At 36.5% G+C, this 22,484-nt stretch overlaps 1 protein-coding gene across 3 annotated transcripts in view; it reads right to left on the bottom strand.

Annotated features, from left to right (window-relative positions):
- The window catches only part of galnt13 (UDP-N-acetyl-alpha-D-galactosamine:polypeptide N-acetylgalactosaminyltransferase 13), a 241,880-nt gene extending 227,153 nt beyond the window's left edge, over window positions 1-14,727 (bottom strand). For all 3 annotated transcript variants that reach the window (XR_005634152.1, XM_039757433.1, XM_039757432.1), the window contains exons 1-2: window positions 14,468-14,727; window positions 3,522-3,791 (exon numbers count right to left, since the gene is read on the bottom strand). Coding sequence is in view for 2 of the 3 variants with exons in the window: in XM_039757433.1 (XP_039613367.1) it covers window positions 3,522-3,663 (142 nt within the window). In the remaining variant the exon portion in view is untranslated. The remainder of the gene's footprint in view (window positions 1-3,521; window positions 3,792-14,467) is intronic.
- Window positions 14,728-22,484: the final 7,757 nt, after the last annotated feature.

Below are 22,484 nucleotides of genomic sequence, written 5' to 3'. Positions count from 1 at the left end.
AAATTGGTTTATAATGTAAGGCTTACAACACTCCAGGCTACATATCAGACAGTTACAATGCTATTTGCTTAATAAATACTGGGAAACTCTATTGTAGATCCTTTAGGTAATGCATGAGAAGTACACTTTCTTTGCTTTGCAGTTTTTGTTTCTCACAGTTGTGATGGAAAATGAGCTTACTGTGAGAATCATCAAAAGAAACAAAAAGGAGACTGACACCTGAAGACTAAAATATCCGCCCACCATCAGGCAGGTCTGAAATAGCCACATCAAAAAGAGCATGATGCTGAAGTGTAATAAACCAGTCTCTTCTTTTTTATTCAGCTTCTGCATGATGACTGCACAGGACACAAAGTGATGAGTCCCTTTGAACTTCTAGGTCTTTTTCATAACATATATTTTCTTTGTAATTACATCTATTATTTTTACTTTTACTATCAAGAATAATGATCAATTTATAATAAATCCGTTTGCCTACATATTAATGGCAATATAAAACTGTTCCATGTCCATTTGTTGATTCCAGGGTATCTGTTAATTGAACTAAACCTCAATTTTGCTAACCAATTACATAATTTTTAAAACTGTGTTACACCTGATAATTAATTATTAATTACGTACCAAAACACCAATTCAGAAAAAACATACTGTTGTAATTTAAAATATTTTATCGTATACTGGTTTCCATCAGCAGTTTGTTTTTGGGTTTTTTTTTTGGAAAGAAAAGGGGAGGTCAGTACTGGACTCTCCTGTTTTTCTTCCTTTATGCAAATTTCAGTCATAACTGCAAAATCGATTTGAAAGTTCTTGTATTTACTGATATTTCTGAAACGTACCTTATTTGCTACATTCAGTACCCCCAACAACATTTGGGATAAAGACACATTTAACCTTCATTTATCCCTCTGCTCCACAGTTTAAAGTTACAAATCAAACACTTTGGATGTGATTAAAGTGCACATTATATATTTTCATTTAAGGGTATGCATACATTTCAGTCACACCATGTAGAAGTGACAACACTTTATCTACAGTATATAGTCCCCTTATTTCAGGGCACCAACATGTTTGGGACATTGCAATGGTAGGTCTGTTAAAGCCGTCGTATTTAGCACTTTGTCACATATCCCCTGCATGCAATGACCGCTTGAGGTCTACAATTCATAGACATCACCAGGTGCTGAGGATCTTCTCTGGTGATGTTCTGCCAAGCCTCTAATGCAGCCATTTTCACCTTCTGCTTGTCCCCTGACAATTTCTCTTCAGCTTATGGAAAGCTTGCTCAGTTGGATTTAAGTCAGGTTACTGGCCTGGCTATTCAAGAAATTTCCATTTTTTAGCATTTGGAAAGCTCACGTGTTGCCTTAGCAGAATATTTGGTATTATAATCTTGTTGTAGGATGAAGTTGATGAGTCAATAAATGCAGGCATTTACTAGAACTTGAGCCAATAAGATGTCACTGTATACCTCAGAATTCATTGTGCGATTGTCCTCAGCAGTTTCATCATCATTGAAGATAAGTGTGCCAGGACCTGTGGCAGTCATACATGCCCAAGCCATAACACCCTACCTCCATGTTTAATAGATGAGGTGGTATGTTTTGGATCTTGTGCAGTTCCTGTTTGTCTCCATAGTATGCTCTTGCCTTGACTCATACAAGTTAATTTTTGTCTTGTCTGCCCACAAGCTCTTTTTCTAGAATTCCACAGGCTCTTTTAAGTTTTTTTTCGCAAACAATAATTTGACCATCCTGTATTTGTAGCTAACTAGTGGTTTGCATTCTTAAAGTGTGGTTTCTATATTTCTGTTCGTGCAGTCTTCTGCAGATAGTCATCTCTGCCACATCCACATCTGTCTCCTGAAGACCGTTTCTGATCTGTCAGACAGGCGTTTGGGGCTTTTTCTCTTCAATAGTGATGATTCTTCAGTCATCGGCAGTGGAGGTCTTCCTTGGCCTATTAGTCCCTTTAGAATTACTGACCTCACTAGTGTGTCCTTTCTTCTTAATGATATTCCAGGCAGTTGATTTAGGCAATCCCAAGACTTTACAAATGTCTCTGATGGTTTTGTTCTTGTTTTTTCAGCCTCATCATGGCTTCTTCGACTTTCATTGGAACACTTCTTGTCCTCAGGCTGAACAATATGAACAATAGCAACTTCAGACTCCAAATGTAGTATGTACAGTAGTTAGAAGCACGTTTAGGTATCTTAAGCCTACACTAATAATGCAATGAAACACACCTGAGTAATCACAAAGAACTGTGACACCAATTGTCCCTAACATTATGGTGCCCTGAAATGGGGGAAACCATGTTAAAAATGTGTTCATCAAAATGTATGCAATTATTTTTAAATGAGACTGCAATGTGCACTTTTATCATGTCTGGATTGTTTGATTTGTAACTTTAAACTGTGGAGCATAGAGGTAAATCAAGGAAAAACAAGTCTTTCTCTCAAACATTATGGAGTGCACTGTAATCCAGCTTGTACCGGTGTCGTCTATGAATGGTCCTATATACAATATTTAATGAATTTTCTCATAATCTATTTTACCTAGCACAATGACATTTCTGTGGAAATTCATACAGCAGCAAATCATTAAAACAATTTATTTCTTCTTAAAATAATTATCACAGTCTCATCAACTGTTATGGAGGAAACATAGTGGGCACAAGCTGGCACCCACATCTATTGCTGCTTCATAGGGACATACCCTAGGAAAATATACAATAGGATTCCAAACACAGAATGAGTTTAGCACAAATAAATAAAACCAAACAAGCCAATGCCCTGTTTAACTAACACTGCATTGGCCGGTTGCCTCTCCAACTCCCTGCCTTCACTTTCTACTGTATTGTGTATACTTAACATTAAACAAAGGTTTATCCAAGCCATTCATGTACTTCTCGTCAGACTGCCTCATGGTCTCTTACTTATTTAAATATGACAAAATGTAAATGACATTTAAAACTTAAAAAATATATACCATTTGTTCAAATAATGTTCTTCCAACAAGATCTCTAAACTGACAGAAAAATCACATAATTCAATTCACTTATGAGCTCAGCATGCTATAAATTCTAACAAATACAGTAAGATTAAAAGAGAAAATTGCATGCGTAACAAAGAAATGCAATATTTACACAGAAATACATATAAAGTAACTGGAATATTGGAAAGGTAAGCAACTTGCTTAAATGCTTAGGCACACTGCCTGGGAGAACACCATGACAAACTGCCAGCAATTCAGTCTGCAGGTGGTCGCCCAGATTTGAAGCCTGCCCTAGATTACAGGAGGTATCAATGTTACAAAATTACAGCTTCATCACTTCAAGTTGGAACATTAATAACAAAAATTTTTGCAAAGAATTACTGCTTAAATCTGTGCATCAATAGCTTCTGCACTCCAAAAAGTATACATAGAATGTGATCACACTGTAATAACACACAGAATGAATCACTGGCTGTGACAAAGTTTGAAGCAAAATGCCTCTGAATGTAAAAACTAGAAAAAGCATACCTCTTAAAGCAGGAAGCAACAACCTGTCTTTCTTCTCATCACACTTGTTGCATTCGCTGAAGTATAGTAGAAGAAACACATCCACTAGCACCCACACTAAGGAGGTAGCAAGGACCACCTTGCAATACATAAATCTTCTCATTTTGTAAATGAATGGGTTAACTGCACTTCAAAAAGTAAACAACTTGTTTGAACTGAAGAAGGACTACAACGTAGGGGTAAGGCAACAAAGTAGCAATGACACATGAAGACTGAAGAATTTTCATCGCTCTGAAAGAAAGAAAAAAAAAAACAAAGACTAGTTTTTAGTAAAGAGGTCAGAAACAAATCACATCTTACATATATCAAAATCTATTTAACAAAAATTACCAAGTCAGTGTATAAGACTATTTTAATAAAGAATTCATATAATATCATTGTATTAACTTGACTATGCAACTTCAGAACAAACGTTATTCTTAAAAAGAATATATATACTGTATATCAATTGATATATATGGTGGAGATGAGCATTCAAAACTCTTATTAAAATAAAGGCTAGAATCACGAGTCATTGTTGGAAAATGATTAAAGATAAAAAGCCTTTAGTAAAATGTGGTGAATCTCATGTAGATAGGCAGACAGACAGACAGACAGACAGACAGACAGACAGAGAATTACAAACAATTATAAACCTCTGCTTTGGCTAATGATAAGACTAGAGTGAGGCATTATAAAGGTGTCTTGCCATTCGTATGAAGGAGCCCCCGTAGCGTTTTTTCACACACTTCCCCTGAATGATTCCTTGGCTAAAAGTTCTCAATGTTAACATGTCATAGAGAGGAAGTACAGCAATACTCATAATAGCACTCAGTTTTGCCTTTCATTCTCTCCTCCATTACTACCTCTAGCAGGTCAAATGTGCATCCCATAACTGAGTCAGCCGTCTTCATCTGCTTGATGATTTGGTGGGCCACTTTTGAAGTGATGTTACTAGCCCAGGACAGACAATGGTGCAGAAGATCACAGAATGTCTAAAGGATGTCACTATACCAATTAAATACAGGATTTCAGCAACACAGTGCTGACATATTTAAACTTTGTTGTCATCTTAACAATATATATACGTTTACAAGAATATAACGACAAAGATCTGTGCTCATAGTGTATATATAGTGCAAGTAAGACAAGACAGTGTGCACCAACAGACAAACCCATGCAACATTCTATTTAAATAGGCAATATGCCAATACTATTAACTAACACAATTACACAAAGACATATTAAATGCAAGTTATGCATATGTGACTTGTGACATTTGCATAAACTAGAGTGAGTGATTAAGCTTTAAGGTATTGTGGAAGATCAAGAGGAGCGCTGTGCTGAGGAGTCTGACATCCAGGGCGAAAAAGCTACTACATAACATTACATTACATTACATGACATTTGGAGATTCTGTCTTCCAGTGAAGAGAGAGACATCCTGATGACATTTTTCAGCTGCCTACATTAGTCTCTGCAATCTCGTAGTCAGACATGCTTCAATTGCCACACCAGACCATAATGCAGCTGGTCAGAAGACTTAGTATATATATATTTTAGATATATATATATATATTTTATATATATATATATATATATATATATTTTTATATATATATATATATATATTTTTTTATATATATATATATATATATATATATATATATATATATATATATATATATATATATATATATATATATATATATATATATATAAAATAGTACTCTGTAAAATGTGGTGAGAATGAGAGATTGCAGGTTCTCTCACTTCAGTCACCTCAAAAAGTATAGTCTCTGCGGAGCCTTTTTAGTTAAGGAAGTGGTATTGTTAGTCCATGCAAGGTCATTAGTTACATGCACACTGAGGAACTTGAGATGTTTTACAATTTCCACAGGACAGCCAGACTGGGAAGTAATCAGGGAAGTTTTTTTTTTCCCCTGTAGTCAACAATTAACTCTTTAGTCTTGCCCATGTTGAGAGACACATTGCTGTCTGCACCACATGGCCAGCTCTTCCACCTCCTCTTTATATGCAGACTCATCATTCTCATTTATCAAACCCAGAACTGTTCTGTCATCAGCAAGCTTGATTACGTAATTAGAGCTGCGTGTGGCTGTGCAGTCATGAGTCAGCAGGGTGATCAGCACTCAACCCTGAGGAGCTTCTGTAGTGAATATGAGGAGATGGAAGGGTTGCATTCATTCCAAACTGACAGGGGCTTCTCTGCCAAGAAATTTAAGATCCAATTAAAGAGGAAGGTGTTCAACCATAACTCACTCAGTTTAAAAATTAGTTTCCGGGGAACAATTGTGATAAATGCTGAAGTCTATAAACAGCATTCTGACATATGTGTCTCTTATGGAAGCTTATTCCCACCACTCAAAACAAAATATGTATTCTTGCATTATTTTTTAAGGCGGCTTTTTGTTTCTGCAGTTATATTTTTGCATAAAAGCGCAATTGTTGAGTTAGATTTGTACCTTCTGTGAAAATATTTCTTGGATACTTCAGGCTTCATACATTATATAGTTTATGCCTACATTTTGTCATCTACTAATAGAATATAAAAAACGTTTATGTTTTAACAATGTGTTTACACAGATTACTGTAGAAACGGAACAGACATGAAATGTGTGTGTTCCAAACAACAATCTATTATTTCCACTCTAAAACTCCACTTCACTACCAGAACATCAATCAAGGCATGAGCTGGGAGAAGTTTGTGCACGTTCTAAGTTGGTGGGGGGATGGAATAGCCGGCTGCTTGCAGCCTGATTTTTATCAGCACATTTAGATGACAAAAGACGCTGGTGGAGAGCTGTGAACGATTTTAAGAAGTGATTTAAGGTGGGACGGATTTACGAGTTTTTTCGTAGGCTCTGGTAATTCTAGTGTTAAGGGAGAGGTTAAGGGTGTGCGTAGCATACAATCAAGTGAAAAGAACTGAGCAAACGTTATAAGGGTACAATTAACCCTGCATGTGCTGAGGGGTAAATTTTATCTGCCTTGTTTAGGTTCACAAGGAGTCCGTGATTATTACAGCATCACGGAGTGAAAGTTAAAAAGCAAACATGGTGAATGGTTCAGCGATCCTTCACAGGCAAAAATCATACAGCTAATCAGAAAAGGTGTACTGCATACAATCCAATAACAGAAATGAATAAATAAAAAAATGTGTTTAGTCTTAATCCAGTTATTTGAAAATAGATGTTTTAAAACAGTGTTATCTGGTGGCACAGCAGCTGGTGTTCAGACTGTGAATCTTTGAAGGCTTGGGATGGAAAAAGGAGACAGATGGTACTTCACCACTCATGAAAGACTAAGCATATCTCTCTATTATAAAAAAAAATCTTGGAAGGAGATGAGACGTGATTGTCTCAGAGACATTTTCACGTCACGCGAGACAAGTCTTCGTGCCAAGCGATGTAACCACGCCAGGGGCCGGAAGCCCCGCGAGACAAGATCTTATGCAATGAGATTTGGAAAAGTCCTGCCTGGTTATGTTAGACACTTTTCTTGCAGAGAGAAAGAAAAGGATATTCACTCATGGGTAGTTATATGTTGCGTTGTCACAATGTAATCCAAACACAGGATCAAAATTCAATGCAATATTGATGAAAAGGTAAAAGCAAAAAAGAGATTGAATATATGGACATAGGTGATATGACAGAAGTGCGCTGCACAAAATGCAGATCACGTAGCATGGCAGCGGCAGCAAGCCAGCAGCTGATCAAGCAAAAAGGAGATTAAAAAAAAAAAAACAGTATGTGTTTCCCATTGTATCACCATTTAAGAGAGGGTGTCGGAGGAGCGATTGCGTCTCCTTGGGGAGCGTTCAGCTCCCCTCTTCACAACCCGAGCAGCAGCGATGCAAAATGGTTGGCGCATAGTGCAGTCGAGGGGGGCAGGAGGGTGGTCAAAGCCCCCTAGTTTTCTTAATTGAGAAGTATTACTGACATGTTTCCAGATATTCCAGGTTACAATAACTCATCATACACAGTCAAGCATACTTGCTAATCAACTCACACAAATGCACAGGGAGAACATGTCAAATGCAGACCCTGGAGCTGTGAGTCAGGAATGCTAACTCTGTGTTTTCACTCTGCCTATGTTATAATATCTGCACTAAACTTACTAAACTTTAACACGAATAAAACTAAATATATGCCTGTAACCTTTGCTCAGTTTTTGTCACTTGACTGGAAGCAACACACATGCTTAATCTCTCCATCATTAGTTGCCACTAGATGACCCAAATGCACACACACACAATGATAACTGTAGCAGTAGGCAAATTCTCTGCGAAACAATGCAGTACTTTTGGGAAGTAACATGATAATTACTGCATAATAGTGCAATGCTTTTATAAAATAAATCTTTTTTTATTGAGTGGCAGAAATCGGTTTCTGTATTTTAGTGTTAGGTCTTCTTGCTCTTTTCCTTCAATTAGCATTTCTGTATTTTGCGTTACTAGCACTAGCAATCCATTAACTAACAGACTTTTCTGGTATTCCAGACCACCAACTGCTTCTCGACTAAGAATCGAACTGTCTCTCTGCTTTTTGAATCATCTAGCCTTGTCAGTTATGCGTTTTCCCCAGTGATGCATGAGACATCAAATCATGGCCAATAAGCATGAAAAACTGTATTCAGTTTTTAGTGTGCTAAACAAGCAGATTTTCCATATTTTAACTTTTATTAACTCTTTCAGGGCTGATGTCGACTTTTATTGAAATTCAGAGGTAGAGGATGGTAATCAGCTATAAACTGTGACAAAACTCACCCTTACGTTTATGTTTGACTCTCTTTGCTAGAAGTAAACTTAAGTAGCTTAGTTGATTTAACCTTGATTCCCTGCATGGGTAGGAAAGAGCAAAGATCCTCTAAAATGGCATTGACATCTGACGAGAGACTAAATACTCCATGAACATTTTACAACATATCACTGAATCGGACTCTGCCTTGTCAGACTTGGAATTTGATACAAGTGATCAAAAGATGGACATCAAAAACAAAAGTGAAGTACCAGCATCAGCTGATCAGTTCCCAGTTGATCGTGGTGTTCAACACGTTTGTGTAGCCGATATACCTACAGCAGTGTTTGCCTGGGAGGACCACCTCTTATGTTGACAAGAGGTACAAACCATATTGCATCACACTGCAACTGCCATTGCTGCCCAGCGGTTGTGCAAAGTCAGCCAGACAGCTGACCCACCATGCATTCCTGCGGGCCAACGAGATGCCCCTGCACAGCCACTGCCACCAGAGTTGCCGAACATGCACCAACAGCAGCTACAGCACGTAGCAACAGACATTTTATGTTGAAACCACTGCTTTGTGTGCAGTTCAGTAAACTGAATGCCCTCAAAGAGTTAAAGGAACTAAGCAATCATGAGAAGTCAATCATGATTAGTAATGTTGACTCCAGAAAAATGGCCGCCATTTCTCCTCTTCATGTAAGGATTGCCTTATGAACTTTTGCCATCACTTGTAAATACAGATTAAACATAACATACCAAAACAGTCTCAGACCTTCTTAAAGCAACTCTGGGTGACTGGGAGCATAACCAGCAGCATCAGCAGGAAACAGAACCGGACAGGATTCCATTATCGCAGCCTTGGCTAAGGCCATTCACAAAAACACAACACATCTTTACAGAAAGCAGCTGATGAGTAATTCTGTATTCCCCCTCATACAGAAATAGAATAACGACAACGCAAATTAAGCAAGGAGTTCAGTTTATGCCATGAAACAATTTGTGACTGAAATGAAAATCTGTAGACACTGCAGATATCTAGGTTTAATATCACCATGGCTGAAGAACACATCTTTTTAATATTACATACTGCATATAAAATCACATTTAAATTGTTAAACAATCTGATAAACTAGAAAGGACTGCATGCAAATACTTTCTGAATTACATTTACAAGCAAGAGCTCATCTATGTAAAAGTCAAACACTATGCATGTGTATCAAAACAAAAAAAAAAAACAAAAACCACATGAGACAGTTTTCAGCCATTTTGCTGTACCAGTACAAGCATTTGTAGTGGGCAAGTCATCGGCAATCATTACTTTCCACCAGTATATGCATGGTGGGTTGGCACAGTATGTAAAGTGGTTATGTGGCTACTGCTGCAGTCATCAGAGATGTATACAATATTAAGGTTATTTAACATTACTGTAACAAATAATGAGGTTTTGAAACAAGACAAATACACGTTTCTGAATGTGTGATCTACAGTGTAAGTCACACGTTTTAGTACACAGGAGTTAGTCTTTGGCCAGTCTTTTTGCTCTCGGAAGGATGCATCAAACTAGTAACAGCTCTTACAATTCTGGAGGGCACTCACTGCCCTACTGCAGTCTCTGCATACAGCATCATGGAGGATCTCAGCTCCTACCTGATGAATGGAACTGCAAAATAAGGTTCAGTTGTGCTAGTGTGCTGTTTCATTAAAAGGAATGTAAAGTGCCATTTCATTATTATTAAAGTTAAAAAAAAAAAAAAAAATCAAAATCAAGGAAAAACAAAACGGTGAAAACCGAAAATCAAAAAAACAAAACAGAATTTGTGAAAAAATAAAATGGATTCCATAGGGCCCTATTCCTGCCATTTATAAATTAAACAGCAAGTATATAAGAAAGGGCAGAGCAGGCTCTTTCTCCTTATGAGACGGTGTACGTATATTTAATGTGGGAAGTGACATCCTTCACATCTTCTATAACTCTGATGGTCAGTGTGATTTTCCAATCTGTGGTGATAACATCAGTTCAAGAGAGGACCGCCGAATCAACAAGCTAATTAAAAGGGCAAAATCAGTTATTGAACACACTCTGGACCCTCTGGAGGTCGTAGCGGAGGAAAGTATTAAAACAAAACTGAGCGCCATTATGAACAATACGGCACATCCTGTGTGTCACACTAACACTGAGGACTTTCAGCCAACAGATTATTCAGCAGAAATGCTATGGGGGCTTCCTTTATACCAAAAGCAATATGCCTGCATTATACCTCACCGTGAATATGACAGCCAAGTCAGACGTTTTCTGACTTTTGAATTTTTCTTGCTTTACAGTAACTCTAGTGTGTGATCCGACCAAATAGTGTGTGTGTGTGTGTGTGTGTGTGTGTATTTATGACTTATTTATCTACCTATATATTTACTTATTTAAAGAGCTTCTGTAAAAATCTAAATTTTTCCCAGGGTGAAATAAAGTTCTATCTATCTATCTACAGTATCTATCTAATGTTAACTTACTTCAGTTTTTCATTTAGATGTACAGTGAGATGCTGAGTATTATGCTGCAGCTACAGTATGTCAGGGTTTTTAGGTACATTTATTGTTTAGGGTGCTGAAAGTTACATCTCCTGTAGATCTATTTCAAAAACGTTTTTTTTATCATTTTATTGAATTTATTAAAAGTAAATAACATTCCATACAAGCAAGTCAAATTTTACAAAACTAAGGTGAAATCAAATCATCCCCCACCCATGACAACTCTCTTAATGGGAGTTCTTTTCACCTCCCTTTAGCTAAGGATGACGACACACTGATAAGTTTGAATGCATATTTTAACACCTTTTTGTAGATGTAGTTGCCAATTTTTTCAGTCTTGCGTTGACTTTGACTGTGTTGTCATAACTGTGAGGGACAGATGCCACATATAGCCAGCAGCAGCACACCGTTCACTTTTATCGCTAGCCCAGTGCTGTCTTTGAGTATAAAGTATAAGTATCATCTGGCTTTACAGAAAGGTTTTTCCTTTGCAACAGGTTAGGTTTATTTTTAAGACATGTATTGCGCTCTCCACTCACTCAACACATAAAGTGGAGTCTTTTGTGGAGACTTTCAGCCATGTTTATCCATCATGACTGCAGGCTGACTATCTATCAGAACAGGTTCACAAGCGCACCGTTACTCTTTGCTGTTCAAACCTTCAACCCTACTCTGAGCTCCAACTCATGAGGCGTTGAATTGGGTTAGAAATTTCAAACTGAATGATCCGTCTAATTGTTCCCACCCACTTTTAAGTCAAATCTACTCATGGTTGTCTCTGGACATACAAGACTGATCTCATAAAAAAAACAATCATCAAACTCATCAAGTTAGGTATGTTTATAAGCCTTAAGTTTTACCCCATTGGCCATGCTCTCTCTCTCAGGGGTGGGTGTCGACTTGTTCTCAATCCTACTTTTTGTAAAAAAAATTGATCGATTTGTATGGAATGATTACAATAAAATGAATAATAAAAAAAAAAATCTAGTTAATTAATGCTTTGCTGAAAGAATCTCTGCCGATTACTTCTGGCTATAAAGAATGAACACAAATGCAGCAGTAGCAGTTTGTAAAGACCACACACGAAGCACGAGTACAAGAGATTCACACATTACAAGAAGGGTCTAGCTAAAGCTTGCAACACCTATGAAACAGATCAGGTAATGCCCACAACGTCAGTCACAAAACACCCTTTGACTCAGATAACCCTCCTACAACCCAAATCTTACCAAAGAACAGGGCCATAATGCTAATCATAGTCTAATGTGATGTCTAATGTAACGTGACTGACATTGAAGGCGTTTCGTGATGTTGGGGCATTACATGACTGACCTCATACATACTGCAGTCTGTAATTACACTCTGCTGCACACAGCAGCCTTAAACATAATAATAATACTTTTTATTTATATAGTGCCTTTCCCATGTTCAAAACACAGCTGTGCACACAGGATGATATAAGAGGACAAATTTAAAAGTAGAAAAGCTTTAACACTATCAGATCCTAAAGACCAACTAGAAATTTATGCAAAATCTATTAACGGCATATTCTGAAAAGCAATCATATACATTCACTGGATATAATTCTAGTCCACATGGATTATCATATACATTGACTAAAAAAACATGAATATGACTACTAACTTCAAATAACAGTTTTTCTGTTATTGTGAAAATTACATTTGTTGGTACATTTTTTATTACATAGGTCAGGTAGCCCCCCTGCCGCCATCTCATTCTGATAGTAAAACATACCAGCAACTTCATAGAACCATTTAATTTAGACTGGCTCTCGGTTATTTTCCGAATGTAAACAGTTAATTCTTTCATTCACTCACTCAGCTTCTTAACCTGCTTACACAAAGTTCGCGGCAGGGAAGCTTATCCCATCAGCATTAATGTAAAGGCAGCAAGTCAGTCATATGGCACACTAACAGTGGCATACACTCGTTCAAAGCTCAATGACCTCAAATCTCTAATCAGTCTAATCTGAACACCTGGAGTATCCATAGAAAACCCACATTGAGACACGAGGTCAACCAGCAGATTATTCACAGACAGTGACTGCCGTGCCGGATTTCTAACCCAGGACTCGAGAGCAGAGAGGCCATTGCACCCTAGTAATATCCACATTAGTACCGAATATTTACATGGATGGCACTAAGGAAATTAAAAAAGGAATCTTCTCAACTAATGTATTTCAATTTACTCAGTGCAGAAAAAAAATCTATTTTTGTTATCATAGCCATTTATATGCACTTTTCATAGAAATATTCTGATTTAAGATTGCTTGGGATCACAAAACGTGGTCAATCAATTGTGGATAAATACTTAAGATCAGTGGATGGAATTCTGAAAACATGCCCTTCAATTGTACAACTGTCTGAATAAATAGATATGATCCAATTATCTAAAATTAAAAGAGGACCTTACTTGTAAACAATAAACGGACATGGTCTTCCTTCTTGACTAATCGATAAGTTATTAGCTAAAGTAAACACTCTTTTCGCCTCCAGAATTTTTAACTGTTGAACTTATTTATTGCAGTACATTATCCTAAACTTGCACTTAACATACTGTACAATTTTATTATACTGCTTAACACGTTTAATGAATCAAAGCACTGTTTGCTTTTCTGTTATGTGAAGTGTGAAGCTGCTGACGTGCTTAAATATGAAAGGTGCTCTGAAAGTCAGGAAGGTGGCCATACTTTTACAAATAGAGCACATGCAAATACAAATAGGCACATCTACAACTCCTTTAGAGCTTATTTCAGATTTATTTTTGATAAACTTTCAGTGTTGAAACGTCTTAAACGACTATGTAATGGTGTCATGAAAAAGCCAAGCTGTTTAAAAAGCATTTCTATAGCATTTTTGATAAAGTTGCAATTATTGTCCCGTTTTGAAGTAATTAATTATCGGTAAATAAGCACTGGGATTTTTTAAATGCCTGTTAAGGCTGCAAACCACATCGTTGCGATCCATGGTTTCTTTCAAGATGACTTGTATCAATCAGAAGGGGAATGGTAACTGCCAACTGGATAGTTTAATTCTAATCTAACACAGAAAAATATTTAACTAGAATTAACAAATCAACCAGTATCAGTGTATCGGGAATGCAGAAAATCGACAAAAATATATGTTCTATCGTGAACACAATAATAAAACCTGCAGTGACACGGACTTGTCATCCCCGTGAACGCCGGCTACACAGCGCTTCGGTCTGCATCGACATGTGAATCATTACTATTTCATGACAAATGAAAATATCGTTTCCGCTATTTATAAATATCTTCAGACAGATGTCCCAATTTCGAAAACCAGGCAGCTGCGTTAACCAGTGCCATCACTCTCCGCACGCCTCTTGCATTTAAAGGTGCAGTGACATTCTCGTGCTGACATTAAAAGCAGAAAAAACTACAAACCTCTGTGGCTTAATTTACACAACGCGATCGGAAATATTCTAGTAAAAATTAGTTATGAGATACCGAGCAGGGTCGCCCTTTCCGACTACATGTTGCACAGCATTCGTATGCCAACCCCCAAATGCCGACACCTTCAAAAGTAGGCGCAAGCAACAATAAAAGTGAAATTCCCTCAGCCGGACAGCGAGGATGTACACAGAAAGGCTAACATACCGGATAAATACTTAGGGTCTCGTATGGGACCAGAGACAGCGTTTCCCTGCAGAGGATTGACAGTCCTTGTACGACGTACACTTGGATCTCAGCCTTTCCGCCATCGCTTCGAAACTAGGACTAATGGTAGCGTAAAAGATGACAAAACGTACTGATCTACCTTGATGTAATTTAATTTGCAGAAGCAAACAAAATCTCGCGTGTTCTACTTCCACACAATTAAAGATAACGAAGAAAACGCAAAGCTGCCTTCTGCAACAGTAGAAAAATGATCACGAGGTCCCGCCCACTGTGATTTTTCATTGGTCAATGGTTTCGATTCGTTGGTTTCATTGGTAATCAATCATTCGCCTATCGCGTGCCAAGGATTTGCAAAGCGCTCTGGAAATTGTAGTTTTTATGTATATACATAATTGCAATTACGTTACTAAATTTAAACTGTCGTCCCATCCCGTGTCGACCACTGGCTGGCTCTGCTTATTGCAAGGACAGGCGAGCCCACATTAGATTAAGGAGGTTGGAAAATGCATGGGTAAGTTTCCTCTTAACATACTAGCAGACTGATTCAATACAGTTTGTCGTTCTAATGTATAATATTTTTCTAAGAAGAAATTCAAAAAGAAAGATTTCGACAATTTTACTGTAACTTGTAGCTGGGTTTATTTCTTTAAATCTCCATAAAAATACATCCATGTTTTGAACTATCAGTTTCATTTCTGTCTTTTATTCATCATTACACACAATAAAATGGTCCCTTTTTAGAACAAATCACATAGTCCCTCCACTGTGTGATTTATTTTTCTGTTTGCTTCCATTTGCTTTTTCTTCCATCTTCACTTCTGGTATTACCATTTTCCTCCTACTTTCATTGTCTTAATAATAACTTTAAAAGTAATAATAATTGCAACAATTGCTTTAATGGCAAAGTGGGTTCAGATCCTGACTCATGGCTTCTGAGATTTTAAAGAGTGTAATAACTGTATGCATGGAGTTTGCTTGTTCTTCCGTGCCAGTTGGGCATCTGAAGACTTGCAGATTAGGTTTAGGTGTCTCTAAATGGTCAGTGAGCCTTTCCTAATATAAAACATTACCCTACTGACATTTTGGCTCCCACTTGGCTTGATACTGGTAGAATGTGCTCTGCTCCACCACCAAGTCTGTATAGTAATAAGTAAGAATATAAAATACATTATTGCATTTAGTAATTTTATTTACTGATTTATTTCATTAATTAATATTTAATGGCTCTCTTACCCTCATTGCTTGTTTAGAAAGAGTCTTCTGTAAAAATAGCCCGTTTCCTCTTTTTTTATCCAATTGGTTAAAATTGCAGTTTGGCTTTCTGACTTTCATTTACTTAGGAAATTTACTTGTGTCTTTCATTTAAACCTCCAACAATAAAAAGGCATTCCAGTCCTAAGCTAGGCAGTCATTGAAGACAAATACTGATAGGCGTCTTCACACAAAAACCACTTCGGCATGTGGAATGTTCACTGAACCTGCACACCACACATGTAAAACTTACTCAAAATGATTTCTCCATTACCAAAATTACAACAATGCTAAAGTTCTGCCACCTTTTCTCTTCATTCTGTACCTGTATGACTATAAGTATAACAAGTCATGAATTTCTCTGATGATTCTGGCCTAATGTGGTGTATTCACAAGAGAAATTAGGCAGAGTATAGAAGTCAGGTACAGAATTTTGTTTCTTGTTGCAGAAAGAATTCTCTGCAACTTAATATCGGTAAAATCAAGGAACTGATAATTTCTGTGCCCCACACCAAAGAGTCTGTACAGCCGGTCACTATTCAGGGAGTGGATGTGGGGTGATCTACTGCTGCAAGTACTTGGGGGTCCTCATCAATGACAGATTGGACAGATAAACGGACAATACAATGAAGAAGAAACTTATAAACAAAACTGAATGCATTATGAACAATGTTGCACATCCTATCTCCAGCACACTAACACTAAGTAATTTCAGGCAACAAATTATTCAGCAGAGGTGTATAAAGGAACGTTACTGGGGCTCCTTCATATCAATGGCAATATGCCCATATAACACCTCATTGTGACTGTGATTGCTCTTTTTATCTTTAGCTAATTTTGAGGTTTTTCTTTGTTTTTTAGTCATTAAGGTGTGTATTTGCCATTTCAGACAGAGTATAGAAGTCAGGTGAAGAACTTTGTTTTTTGATTGTCAAAATATAATAATTCTAACTTTTTGTCATAATATAATAATTCTAACTGTGCTACCCATCTAACATGCATTGAAATCTCAGTAATCAACGCAGAACTCAGCGTTAACATTTGCCGTGCAGTGTGTCTGTCCAGTTGCTATGTCTCATATGATACAGCAACCAGACAGACACACAGACATTTTTCAATTTATTAAGGTGGATTTATGTATTTATTGTGTATTGTGTATCTATCTGTCTATCTATCTATCTATCTATCTACAGTGCCCTCCACAATGTTTGGGACAAATACATATTTTTCCTTACAAATCAAACAATTCATATGCGATTAAAGTGCACATTGCAGACTTTAATTTAAAGGTATTTGCATATATTTCAGTTACAGCATGTATAAATTACAACACTTTTTCTACATGGTCCCCCTATTTCAGGGCACCATAATGTTTAAGACAATTGGCGTCATAGGTGTTTGTGATGGTGTGTTTCATAGCTTCATTACTGCAATCATAAGATACCCAACAGTCTACCTTTGGAGTTAGTAGTTGCGATTGTTCAACATAAGGAAAGAGCTGTGCCAATGAAAGTCAAAGAAGCCATTTTGAGCCCAAAAACATTCTTTGATTTGTAATTTTAAACTGTGCACCAAAGAGGTAAATTAAGTGTCTTTGTCCCTATATAGTGTGTTTCAAATTCTATCAATTATATTGTGTGTTTGAAATTCTATCTATCTAGTGTGTTAGATAGATAGATAGATAGATAGATAGATAGATAGATAGATAGATAGATAGATACTGTACTATATAACAGATAGATACAGCAGCACTATACAATATATTAAATGCACTAATTTAGCTGTATAATATACACTGATCAGCCACAACATTAAAACCACTTGCCTAATATTGTGTTCATTAGCAGCCTCTCATGCTGCCAAAACAGCTCTGGCCCCTTGAAGCATGGACTTCACAAGTGTACTGACTGCACAGACAGAAGCAGTATGGAGAGAGAAATGCAATAAGGAGATGGTTATGATAAAGTAAGTTATTATCAAAATGGGAAGAGTGAGAATTGAGTAACAATGCCGATAATGTGAGTCAAAAATCATAGGCAGTTCTTACAATGAGCCAAAACATAAATTGCTGACCATGTTTGACGGGACAGAAAAAAGTTTGTAAATACAATTCAGAGAAAGCAGCCTAGGGTTTTTATGTGACATCCACAAACTTTGGTAAACTAGGAAATGTCCAATATGAACCCGTGATGTCACGCATCGCACATTATCTATTAATCACGCCTAGAGACTTCCTAGCAACAGAGACAACAAAGAGCACAAAATCTCTGTTATATAGTGCAGTATCTATCTATCTATCTATCTATCTATCTATCTATCTATCTATCTATCTATCTATCTATCTATCTATCTATCTATCTATCTATCTATCTATCTATCCACCAAATGTTAAATAATAATTTATTAAAAAGTCTCACAACATAAATATTTGTGGATAATGATAATGGGATAAGAGGAATGTGAGCATCTTAAACCACTGTGATGGTGGAGGATGAGCATAACAAATTAGATTAGTGTCCAGTTGACCCTAAGGCTGACACTTTAGGGAAGAAAGTCAATGGTCCAGGCTCTACACGCTCCCAGGCAAAAAAAAAAAAAGCAATAATTCTAAATTACTTGCCTATTAAAATTCTGTCTCTGATTGACATGTAGGTCTATGGCCTCCTCAAAAGGCAGAACATGATGATTGCATTCTGACATGATACCACATACTTTTTATTATAACGAAGGAGATGTTTCTTTGGAATTAAAACACAAACAAAAAAAACTTATGACCAAAAGGAGACATTAAAATTACGGGCTTAAATGAAAATGGTGGTGGTATCAAATGTCAAAGATAATTATAAACCAAGTGAAAATGACTAATAACTCTTTAGTGTAAGTCTTTAATGAGTTGTTTGAGTAATTTTTTTTTCCAAAGCTTGGACATATTGCAATGCTTGCCACCATTTAATATAAATTAATAATGATGACATCACGTGTATGCCACCATTCAATCACATGACTAGCAGTGACAACATTAGTTATAAATGATATGGTGTCAATCTCTATGCTAAACCTGTATACAAAATGGTACCGCGATTACCAAAACAATGTAAAATGATATTAAAGCACACTCATTTTTTGCAAACATTATGAAAAGTATGTCCATAAATGCAAACAATTATGATAAATATAAGAGCCTATCTTATAAAGTTAATGTATGATGTTGAACTGAAGTGTTTGCTTAATTCCTATAGAATGCCAACAACATAGAATATGGTATAACCTCTTGCCCGACTGTAAGTTAATGTGAGATAGAATTTTCTTAGCTATCTTTGTAAAACAGAGTGTTAATTAAGATAGTGAGGAAATAGTCTTACTGCTAGCATGGACTGTTAGATACGTCTGCAAATAGGAAATGGCGTACAGTTTTCTTGACGTGCTTAACATGCCTCAAATATAACTGTATGACCAAATTTAGAGAAATGAAACAAGATATATAAGCCTTAAACAGAACTTTTCTTTAATATCATTTCTTGCTCTATTTTTGTGTGAACTGTTTTGCTTTGAAATTTTACTAAAACCTTTTAAAACAGAGATATTTGGTCTGTGGAATTACTTCAACACGCGTCACACTATTGAATGAATCATCCTATGAAGCAAACTATAAGCTGCAGAACTTTGGTAATTTTGGAGAAATTCAGCTACATTTTTCTACAGAAAACTGTAATAGGAAGGCTTTGAACTGGAAACTACCATCCGACGACTCATCAACAAAAAAGAATTAACTGAGTTACTGTGAGGTACTGTGTTCTTCTCTTTATGCACGATCGGAAATTAAATCAAAGTCGCCATACCTGAATTTAAGAGGATCGAAGAGACTGTGATGGAATATGAAGGCAGATAATTGCTTATGTTTTTGCTTGAGATAAGAATGCTTGACTTGTCTGTGTTGGTGGAACACCTCGATTGTGACATAGCTGTTGGTAAGGAGCTGTTTCCCTGGAAATGCACTTTGCAAGTTGTAAAGATGTCCAAGAGGAGTTACAGGGAATGATCTGAGTATGGACTCAAATCTGAAGAATGTGCTTAAGGATCTTAAATATCATATAAAGAAGACAAAACACAATCAAATGCATTTTTGATGCATTACAGATACAACAGCTAGATAATCTCAGTGCAGAGGAACTGGATAAACCTCTGACATTTTCAAAATTACTAGATGCTCTAAACCCAATTTAAAGTTGGAAAGTAGCCGGCCCTGATAGCTACCCTGCTGAGTTTTATAACAAATTTTCAAGTTAGCTGACCTATTGTTAGCAACATTTATAGAAGCAGAGGCAATACAATTCCTCAAACTTTTTGCCAAGCATTAATTATCGTCTTTCCTAAGAAAAATAAGAACTTATTACAATGTGCATCATACAAACCAATCTCACTTCTGAATAATAGTGTTAAGAAACTCTCCAAAGTTCTAGCTAGAAGGACATTTCCTTCGGTAATATCACAAGACTAAACCGGATTTATTAAAAGCAGACACTTAGCTTCCAAACTTCAATGCCTGTTTAATATAATATATTCACCCATAAAGTATAACTCCCAGAGATCTTATTATATTTGAATGCAGAAAATGCATTTGATATGGTTGAATGGGACTACCAATTCACCACATTGCATAAATTTGGGTTTGGCCCAAACATATGTGCATGGATAAAACTACTGTATACCAGGCCAGAAGCTTCAGTAGGTGTTAACAACATTATTTCAGACTACTTCAAACTAGAACCGGGTACTAGACAAGGATGCCCCCTATCACCACTGCTCCTTGCAATCGCCATTGAGCCATTGGCTGTTCACTTTCAAAATGCATCTGAGATAAGAGATGGTCTTGAACAGAAAATATCACTATATGCAGATGATATGGTACTGTATACATCAGGCATAGAAGATTCCATGCCAGCAGTCCTAACAGCACAAACAGAATTTCAAAACAGACTCAATATTAATTTGAATAAAAGTGTGCTTTTTTCAGTAAACTCTCTAGCACGCAATATTAGATTGGACACCTTCCCATTTATCATCGCAGATTAGTTTAAATACCTAGTGGTAAACATTACAAGTAAATATAAAGGTCTTTTTCAACAAGATTTTGCATATTTGTAATGTAATGTGCATAGATGGTATACCTTCCATCTCATTTTAACATGGAGAATCAGCACTGTCAAGATGAATATTCTTCCCAAGCTTTTTTTTCTGTTTCAAAGCATCCTCATATACATTAACAAATCACTTTTTAAAAAATGAGATTGATTCATTTATATGAAATTCAAAACATCCATGCATCCAAAAGGCAACCATACAACGTCATAAAGCAGAATGTCACAGGCACTACCTAACTTTCAATTTTATTACTGGGTGGTAAATCAACAGGTTATAAAAACCTGGACATTGATACAAATTGATGAACACACCAAGCTTAGTCTGCAATAGAAATAAAATCTGAAGTACTTTTTTATATTCTTTGCTTTGTACCCAGTAAATATAAGTTATTATCAATAAACTAACAACCCAATTTTCCTTCATTCATTCTGAATATGGAACCAATGCAGGAAGCACCTCAAGACAAAGAAGCTTTTATCTGTTGCACCTCTACACTATAACCACCTTTTTCCATCCTCTCAAAACTTGACTTTAAAATACTGCTTATGGTTTATAAAGCCTTAAATAATCTCGCTCCATCTTATATATCGAAATGCCTGACACGTTATATTCCAAATCGTAACCTTAGATCTTCAAATGAGTGTCTCCTTATAATTCCAAAAGCTAAACTTAAAAGAAGTGGTTAGGCGGCCTTCTGCTGCTATGCACCTAAAATCTGGAATAGCCTGCCAATAGGAATTCGCCAGGCTGATACAGTAGAGCAGTTTAAAACACTGCTGAAAACATATTACTTTAACATGGCCTTTTTATAACTTCACTTTAACTTAATCCTGATACTCTGTATGTTCAATTCATCACAATAACTATTCATGGTGGCTCTAAAATCCATACTGGCCCCAACTCTCTCTTCTGTTTCTTTTTCCGGTTTCTTTGTGGTGGCGGCCTGCGCCACCACCACCTACTCAAAGCATCATGATGCACCAACATCGATGGACTGAAAGCCAGAAGTCTACGTGACCATCATCATCAGGTCCTTCCATGAAAACCCTAAATACAAAGAGGACTGTTTGACTTATGTTAGGTAGATTGCCCAGAGGGGACTGGGCGGTCTCGTGGTCTGGAATCCCTGCAGATTTTATTTTTTTTCTCCAGCTCTTGGAGTTTTTTTGTTTTTTCTGTCCACCCTGGCCATCGGACCTTACTTATTCTATGTTAATTAATGTTGACTAATGTTTATTTTTTATTGTGTCTTCTATTTTTCTATTCATTTTGTAAAGCACTTTGAGCTACATTTTTTTGTATGAATATGTGCTATATAAATAAATGTTGATTGATTGATTGATTGAAACTTATAGTTTTTAATGTTTGGAAAACATACAAGATTAAATCATTTAGAGATTTGTATGTAGAAAATGTCTTTGCATATTACAAACAATTACACTTTAACTTCTCATCAACACACTTTTTCCACTACTTTCAAATTGGAAACTTTGCCAAACGGAATCTGCCCTATTTTCCTCACCTCCCACTTACTTTTATTCCAGAAGAAATATTTATTTGTCTTAAAGACTCAGACCGCATTTCTGTTATATATAAAAACATT

This window comes from Polypterus senegalus, chromosome 6 (genome assembly GCF_016835505.1).
Source record: "Polypterus senegalus isolate Bchr_013 chromosome 6, ASM1683550v1, whole genome shotgun sequence".
In the NCBI taxonomy this organism is placed as follows: domain Eukaryota; kingdom Metazoa; phylum Chordata; class Cladistia; order Polypteriformes; family Polypteridae; genus Polypterus; species Polypterus senegalus.
Note: the sequence above shows the minus strand (reverse complement) of the source record. Positions and strands in the feature narration are given on the sequence as shown.